Here is an 8918-nt window from a genome sequence, read left to right on the forward strand (position 1 = left end):
TTGTTAAAAGGAGCCCCAGAGGCGAAGGCAGGTTAAAAGCCGGGTGGCTCCAGCGCCCGAGGACCCCGGGCCAGTTAACCCTTCCGCGCCCGGACAGAACCCTAGCCAAAGGCCCAGGCTGGGGCCCCGGGCCCGTTTCTCCGACTCTCCGGGCCCACTGAGGTGCGGGCGCCGAGCGGGGGCAGAACGAGGCTGGGCCGGGCGCGCAGCCGCCGCCTGCAGAGGCCCCACAGGCCCCGGCGCGCAGCCACGTAGCCCTGGCGACGCCCCCTCCCCCTTCTCCCGGGCCTCCCCTCCCCCCTCCCCCAACCCCAGCAGCTTCGCCTCGGTTGGTCTTGTGCTCCGGGCGGGGGCCTGGGGGCGGGGCGCGGCGCGAGGAGGAGGGGGCGTGGTGGGAGGAAGAAGAGGAAGAAGAGGAGCATGGGCCGCGCTCTGCCCCCTCTCGTGGGGGCCGCGCTCTGCCCCCTCTCGTGGGGGCCGGCTCTGCAGGAGAGTGGCTGGAATTGGGAAGGACACAAGGGACCCCCCAACCCCTCCCCCGGGCGGCCCCTGCCCCCTCCGCTCCCCCTCGCCCAAGCTTCGACCCGGGCCGGGGCGGCCCTCCCAGGTGGGCACCTTCCTGAGCGGGCCCGCGCCTGGGCCGCCTGGGGAAGCTGCAGCTGATCCTGGGGGGCTGATCCTGGGGTCTGATCCTGGGGGGCTGATCCTGGGGGGGCGGGAGGAGAGAGGCCGGCCCCCGCGCACTCGCAAGGCTGCTCTGCGCCTTTGGTGCCCCGACGGCTGGTGCAGCGGCAAGGCAGCCCAAAGGCCAGCTCTGCAGTGGATCTCCTCTGCCCCAAGCCAAAGCGGCCCCCCAGCCCCAGCCAGAGGGCCAAGAGCCCGGCCAAGAACTTGGCGAAGGCGAGCCGCAACCTCCTCAGGATCCCAGCGTCTCCCCAGGCGGCCTGGTCCCCAACCCGACCTGGCGTTTTTGCAACAACAGGCTCTGGCTCCTTCGTCCCCCCCCCCTCACCCCACCCCAAATGGCTCCAGTTGCCCGATTCATTTTCCAAATTTGATTTTAAAAAAAGATTTGGTTGCTCCTCAGCAACGCAAATCATCAGCAGAGAGATCTTTTTATTCCGGGGCTGAGTTTCAAATGTGTTTGCAATCTGTTCCCAAGGTGCTCTCTCGTCGACTAGCCCCCAGAGGGCGGCTAGCCCCCCTCGGGTGTCTGCAGGTTCATTGGCACACATCTTGGCCCAGAGCAAGTCCTTATTTCGATGGCCAGCCCAGCCTCTGCAGTTACAACGGGCGAGCTGCGAGGGAAGCGCCGAGCATCCTCAGTCCTAGGGAGCAGCACTTTGTACCTGGGGAGGCTGCCCTGGAGGCTCTGCCCCAGAGCCCACTGCCCTGACAGAAGGAGACAAACTCCTTGACAATTTGGCGAGCTGAAAAGCCTGTCCCAGAAGAGACAGTGAACTGCTGTGGGCACGGGGGGGGGGGGCATTTCTGTTAATTACCCAGTTCCAGATCAACAGTTTTAAGAAAAGTGTGTTCTCTATCTGTGCACAAATACATTTTTCTCCATACACATAAAGAACAATAATAGGAGGGCGGCCCTATCCGATCGATGCAGGCATTAAAGCCGTAGTTCTGTCGTCTGAAAACTACCATTTGGAAACAAAACAGGAGTTGGTAGCCACAATTAAGCAGGGAGTCTGGCTGTGTGTCTGGGTGGCTGTCTCTCTCCCTCTCTCTCCCCCCAGTTGCTCGGAGATGCTCTCTTGCACTCCCGCCCAAGTCAATGTCAGCATTTCCCACCCGGCTGCAATGAAGTGAAAGCCCCCAGCACAGCCAGGCGAGAGCCGCGCCCGAGGCAGGCACCATGGCCAACCTCTGCCCGGAGCCCCGGGAGAAAGAAAGGGCGCCATTGCCAATGGAGCCCAGAGCAGAGAGTCCGCGGGCCGGCGAGCCGCCCGGCGAGGAGTCAGCGACCAGACCCCCGGGGGCTCGGACCTACATTGTGCCCCCCCCAGCCTCTGACCGTCCTGCCGAGCAGCCGGGTGCCAGACAATGCCTGCTCCTTTCCAACGCAGCACTCGTTCTGCTGGCGAATGCAAGGGATCTGGCCCATTTGGGTGTGTTTGCGTTACATCTCGCATTATGAATATTGTATTTTTTTTTCAATTACCCCGTTTCTGCTTCTGCATTCGCGCCGGGCCGCCTCCCCCCCCCGCCTCAGCCCCCTCCCTCTCCCCTCGCCCTCTCCTCTCCCTTTGGCTCAGAAGATCACTTCCTCACGGTCAAGAACAGCCCACGGAGACCCACAAACGTGAAGTCCCGGCGCTCGAGTCGGCATTGGCTGCAGCCAGCCCCCGCTGCCCGGGTGCCCCTTTGCCACCACACTGCAAGCCCCTCACCTTCCCCCTCGTCTCGCTTGTGGGGAAAGCTCGACCGGGGAGCGGGGGGGGGGGGGCGGTGATGCTGGCCGCTAGGTCCGGCTCCGAATGGACGGGCTTTCCCACCACCAATGGATCGTGGATCACGGATCCTTCGCTCCTCCTTTGGCCGTTTGTTTCTCTCCGCTCGCTGATCCTGCTCCCCCCCCCCCCCCCCCCAGCCCGCCATGCCTAGAATTTGGTCCTTGTGTCTCCCTCGCCCTGGGTCTAAAGGGAGTCGGTGATGGAGGGCGAGGAATCCCAGCCCAGTACCCCGCAATCCAAATCGAACCTGGGAGACTGCTCTGTACCTCCCCTCCCCCCCAGGTTGGGGAGAATAAAGAGAAGCCTCTAAGTCCCCGATCTACATATAGATTCAGAGATGTGTCTATCTACATATAGGAATCGGCCCCGCGGCGGTCCGGCCCGGCCCGGCTCTGGGACCCTCCTGGGGAGCGGCGGCAGCTGCCATCACCCCCCGGCCGGCGGCTCGGCTCGCTCGGACAGTCCCTTCTCCCCGAAAGGGACCGATCGATCGCTTCAATTTGCTGGCTCCTGACAGCAGAAAGGACTCGGCGATGGTTAGGAGCCGAGGAGGTGGGGGGGGGGGGGAATCCCTACGACTACACAGGCTTTCACCGAGGCACTTGGAGGGGACTCGGCCATCTCCACCGTGCTGTAGGCTTCCCGTCTTGCGGAGGGCCCCAGAGACATCGCCTCCCCCGCCTCTTGCACCCCCCACCCCATCTAGGCAGGCGAACAAGCCTCCCCTACTTGGGAGGAGCTGCTGGGCTGCTGGTGTCTGTAAGGAACTAAAATTCGGGGTCCTAAGAGATGAAAGAAGAGAAGAGCCCCAGAGGCCAAAGCCACTTGCTGTCCCGCGCCGGCCTGGCCCGGAGAAGGCGGGCTGTCGGGCCCGGCCGGGGCTGGAAAGAGTCTGGATCCCCCCCCCCCCCCCCCCGCCTTGCCCTCTCCAGCGACTTGGAGCTGGCCCGAGTTTCGGGGGGAAGCAAAGGCTCGGGGAGGTGGCCCAAAAAATCGGGCCGGGTGGAGCCGGTGGGCCCCGGGGCCGCCCCTGGGGGCCGGGACCCCTTCCTAAGAGGCGGCTCTCTTCCGTGCTTGGGAACTCCGGGCGCTGAAAAATAAGTTACACATTCTTGCAACAGTAGCTTTGCGTGTTCTCATCGCGCTCCCATGTCCAGACGGGGTCGCCTATTGAATAAGGGTCTTTTATTCCGCATGGGGCAGGGGATTTGTGGCCATGGTCCCCCTTTTATTCCTCTCTCTATGGAAACCCAGATCATGGGGAGAAATATGCGAGGCCCATAAAGCCAGGCAGCAGAGAGGAGCGTTGGAGAGCGGCATCTGTTACACTTGGGAAGTTAGACTGACAGGGGAAGCCAGGGAGACCCTCTCCACCAGAGGAGCCGCCGCGGCCAGGGGATCTCACTCGATGCAGATGAACAAAAAGCCTCCGTGCGAGGGAGGGATGGTGGCAGCTCGGGCAGCCTGCAAAGCCGCGAGGATGCTTCTCGGCTGGGCGGCTGAAAGGCAGGCTTGCCAGTTGGAGAGGGTGCCTTCTGCCTTGGCCCACGCATAGAGACTAGCTTATACCTGCACCTCCTGGGCGGGGGGGGGGGGGGGGGGGGGTGCAAAGCCTGCCATTCGGTTCGAGGGGTGTCTTTCCTTAGCGAAGCAGAGGGGTCTAGGTGCCTGACGCACTGGGGCTCCAGCAGCAAAGCCTACCCAGTGGGACTCAGGCCCCGACCGGAGGAGGGCTCCCCTCCCTGGACAGGGTGGGAGCTGGCAGGCTAAAATGCTAAAGGCATGCCGGGCCCGATCTGGTGCCACACACACACACACATAGAGGCCATCCTCCCCTGTAGGCCAATCCATTAAAGAGTGCCCAAGGCGCCCAATTCTCCTCCAAGGACAGCCCCTTGGCCATCAGAAACATTTCAGAGCCTGGGGAAACCTGTGCCCCGAAGCCCTGGACACCCCGATGTTTAGATACCGTTCCCTGTGACCTCTAAAGTGACCCTGGCCCAGCCCTCGAGTGCGTCTACAAGTGGGAAGCTTGCAATTCTCGGGGTAACTGCGCCCACCACCCCCTTGACCCGAGCACGCACACCCACAGCCACGCCTGCGCGCACAGACACACCAACACACCAACACACCAACACTCATTTTTTCCGGGAGGCAAAAGTTGAAGCACAACAAACGAAAACAGTTTCCGTGTCGGGCAAAAGAGGAGACACGATTGGCAGGATAAAAAAGAAAAAGAAAGACAGAAAGAGAAGAAAAGAAACAGAAAGAAAGAAAGAAAATCCGAGAAACAACAACAACAACAAAATCTCAGCTAAGCCTTCAGAGAATCCTCGGCCAAAACAATTTCAAGGAGGGGCGAGGGGGTGGATCATAAATAATGGCTGCCAATAACTATGCGTCTATTTTTAAGGAAGGAAGGAAGGAAGGAAAAAAAGAAAGAAAGAAAGAAAGAAAGAAAGAAAGAAAGAAAGAAAGAAAGAAAGGAAGGAAGGAAGGAAGGAAGGAAGGAAGGAAGGAAGGAAGGAAGGAAGGAAGGAAGGAAGGAAGGAAGGAAGGAAGAAAGAAAGAAAAAGAAAGAGAGGCAGGCAAGTCGCGCCCCCACAAGCACCAGTTTCTTCTGCCCCACAGACTTTTTCCATTCCCCAGCCTCGACCCTGTGAGCTCACTACTTTTCCCCAAACGAGTGCTAGCCGGAGGACCCCGAGAATCTTTAACGGGAGAAGGGATTTGGAGAAGAAGCTGCTCACCTTGGCTTTTTCCTTTTTTCCTTTTCTCGAATTTCCTTCAGATCTGTCTTCTTAGGCAAAGTAATGCCTTAATGACTTTCTGGTAGCTGCAAGCCTTCTTTTATTTCTGCTAAATATATGAAAATGTATGCAAATTTAAATCAAGCTTAACCTAGGAGCTCTTGCAATATATTTAATGGAATTTCAAACCAATAAGGGGACTCTGCTGCAGTCTTCTGCAAGTGCAAATATCATTACGCAGCTAGCTTACTTCCCAAATTGTGTCCAAAAGGTCATTTTAAAACTTGGGAACCTTGCCTGGGTAGGGGTGCCTCACTTTCCAAGCCACAGTACCTCGAAAATACTGGCGTTTGGTCCTACCCTGCCCCCAAAGAGAGGATTTGAAAGAGGGGATGTAGAAAACAATGACTTTTCTTTTCCTGACTTGGAAGGGTTTAAGGGAAGGACAAGAAGTTTTCCCCATTCCTCCCCCCCAACACACACACACACACACACACACAAATACCCCTGCTTTTTTGAAAAGCAACTAAATAAAAGCTTTCTCTTCAGAAACTGAAAAAAAAAAACCCTCAACTCAGACTCAGTTGGGAGGGGAGAGGAAGATGCAAGAGTACCAAAACTTTCCTTACTCCAGAGTTTTAGGGGCAAATGAAAGTCCCCTAGAAAAAGGCCTTTTCTTTCGACTTCTCCAAGGGGTCAACGTGGGCCACGGTGGCGAAGTGGCAACTACCCTGCTCCCCCAAGTCCTGATGCTTTCCCTGCCTGTTGGTGGGCCTCTATTAAAGGCTTTGTGTGCTGGGAGGGTTGCCCAGGCACTGAACCTCCCTACCGGTGAGGGGCTTCCGTTGGGATGTGCCACCCGGGGACCCTAAGAATGAGGGAGGACAAGCTTCGCAAAAGCCGAAGGCGCTTGTGTCACCACAAGTTCCACGGCACTGTCCTAGAATAGCTCTGTTTCTTTTCACGTCTCCAAAATAGATGGTCTTTGGGATCGGAGATCCTGGCGTTGCCAGGGAGTCCTAGAGAAAATCTAATCCAACCTCCTCATTTGATAGTAGAGTGCTTCTCTGAGGCCCAAAGATGGCAAAAGACTTGCCCAAGGTTACAGGCAGTAGATTTGAATTCAGCTCCTCCCAAATCTAATGCTGATCTCCCCACCCCCACCCCGCTGCCCTCGCCCGGTGCTTTTAGGTCCACTTGGGGAACTTTGCAAAGAAAAACCGAGGGGCACACCAGATCTGTGTGACAGGTTGCTCAAGAAGGCACCCGTTCTTTCGAGTCGTCTTCCTTAGGGACAAATCAGATCCAATCTCGGGTCAGGAACTTTAGATTCGTTGAGTTTCAGTCTTTTCCTAGATGCCTTTGTTGTTAACAAGTTTAGAACGTGTTTTCTTTAGCCACGAGCTCCCTGCCTGGGAGAGCTGGCAGAATCCTCAGTGGATCTTAGAAGAGAGGATTATTTTCTATTTTTCGCTTTTGTGCCCCCACCCGGATTTTAGAATTTCATCTTCAGGGGGAGAGCGGCGCGGCCTGGCCAGCAGCCTCTCCTCCCGCCCCCGCCCCCCCCCCCCCCCGCACACACCCTCCGCCAGCGCCCGCACCCCTCCCCCTCACGCCCAAGATCCCTTTTAAATAAACCCCCACGTTGGGCAGGGTCCAGGGGAGAAAGAGTTAAAGACATGATCCGTGGCTAGTCAGCTCGAGGCAACCAATGGAGCCTAAAGATTGATTCACTTCCTGCTTCACTCCTCACTTTAACTCCTAGCTTTCAGCAGCCCAATTTGGACAGCGCGACCTGCCTCCCGGGCCGCCATTGGCGAGCGCCGGCGCTTCCCTGCGCAGGGCGCGCCGCCATTGGCCAGGCCGGCTGCCAATCCCGGCGCGCTGGCTGGTTTGGCTCCCTGGCTTCGGAGATGTCAAAGGCTGCGGCTGCTCCCGTTGCCACATTCTGACTGGTAGGGGCTCTCTCTCCACCAAGCATGGCCACGGCCGCCTCCAATCCCTACAGCCTCCTCAATTCCAGCTCCTTGGTCCATGCGGACTCCGCGGGCATGCAGCAGGGGAGCCCTTTCCGCAACCCGCCCAAACTTCTCCAGAGTGACTACTTGCAGGGAGTTCCCAGCAATGGGCACCCCCTGGGCCACCACTGGGTGACCAGCCTCAGTGACGGCGGCCCCTGGGCGTCCAGCCTGGCCGGCAGCCCTCTGGAGCAGCAGGACGTGAAGCCGGGCCGGGAGGATCTGCAGCTCGGCGCCATCATCCACCACAGGTCGCCCCACGTCCCCCACCACTCCCCTCACGCCAACCACCCCAACGCCTGGGGGGCCAGTCCGGCTCCCACCTCGTCGCTGCCGTCCGGGGGGCAGCCCCTCAACGTCTACTCGCAGGCCGGCTTCACGGTCAGCGGCATGCTGGAGCACGGGGGGCTGAGCCCGCCGCCCGGGCCGCCGCCGCCCCCCCGCCGCCGCCGCCGCCGCCGCCCCCCACGGGCCCGAGCCAGGGGCTGCACCCGGTGCTGCGGGACGGCGCGGAGCACGCGGAGCTGGCGGCCCACCACTGCCAGGACCACTCGGACGAAGAGACCCCGACGTCGGACGAGCTGGAGCAGTTCGCCAAGCAGTTCAAACAAAGGCGCATCAAGTTGGGCTTCACGCAGGCCGACGTGGGCCTGGCGCTGGGCACCCTGTACGGCAACGTCTTCTCGCAGACCACCATCTGCAGGTTCGAGGCCCTGCAGCTGAGCTTCAAGAACATGTGCAAGCTGAAGCCGCTGCTGAACAAGTGGCTGGAGGAGGCCGACTCGTCCACCGGCAGCCCCACCAGCATCGACAAGATCGCGGCGCAGGGCCGCAAGCGCAAGAAGCGCACCTCCATCGAGGTGAGTGTCAAAGGGGTCCTGGAGACGCACTTCCTCAAGTGCCCCAAGCCGGCGGCCCAAGAGATCTCCTCCCTGGCCGACAGCCTGCAGCTGGAGAAGGAGGTGGTGCGGGTCTGGTTCTGCAACCGGCGGCAGAAGGAGAAGCGCATGACCCCGCCCGGGGAGCAGCCCCCCGGGGGCGCCCCGCCGCCCGGGCCGCCGCCGCCGCCGCCCGGGCCCCCGCCGCCGCCCGGGCCCCCGCCGCACGAAGTCTACGGCCACGCGGTGAAGCCGGACGCGGCGCGCCACGACCTGTGACTGTCGGGGCTCGGGGCCGCGCCGCGCGCCGGGGGCGCCCGGAGGCCCCCCGCGCACACGTCCACGTCCACGACCACGCCCGGGCCCCCGAGCCGGGCCGCTCTGGCTCTCGCCGAGCGCCGGGGCCCCGGCCGGCTCCCTTTGGGGATGCGGGGGCCGGGGCCGGGGCCGGCGGCGAGGCCGCGGCCGCTGCTGCTGGTGCCGCGGAGGCCGCCGCCGCCACCGCCGCCGCCCGGGCTGGGGGGAGCTTTTTCCTTCTTTCCGCTGATCAATACTTCGTGTTTACTCTCCGGCAAGGTTTCTGTGGGTCTCCGCTCGGAAGAGAAGAAGAGTGGGGGGTGGGGGGCGGCGGGGGGCGGGCGGGGGGGGGGAGAAGAGAAGAAAAGACAGATGTGTGCCTATGAATAACCTTTCAGCGCCTTGGTGATAGCAGCTGTATTTCAGGTGAAATCTGTTTTACAATAGACTAGTTTTGCATTTTGGAAACTTCTCTCGTGTTTTCTCCGTGTCCGAGGTGTTTTGCTACGA

The 8918-nt window shown here is 60.5% G+C and overlaps 1 protein-coding gene across 1 annotated transcript; it reads left to right on the forward strand.

The window, feature by feature from the left end:
- The first annotated feature begins 7194 nt into the window (after nt 1-7194).
- POU3F4 (POU class 3 homeobox 4) lies at nt 7195-8390 on the forward strand. Its single transcript, XM_074207405.1, has 2 exons — nt 7195-7645; nt 7687-8390. The coding sequence occupies exons 1-2, from the start codon at nt 7195-7197 to the stop codon at nt 8388-8390; spliced, it is 1155 nt and encodes a 384-aa protein (XP_074063506.1).
- The last annotated feature ends 528 nt before the right edge of the window (nt 8391-8918 follow it).

The sequence above is a fragment of the Macrotis lagotis genome, chromosome X (assembly GCF_037893015.1).
Source record: "Macrotis lagotis isolate mMagLag1 chromosome X, bilby.v1.9.chrom.fasta, whole genome shotgun sequence".
Lineage (NCBI taxonomy): Eukaryota > Metazoa > Chordata > Mammalia > Peramelemorphia > Peramelidae > Macrotis > Macrotis lagotis.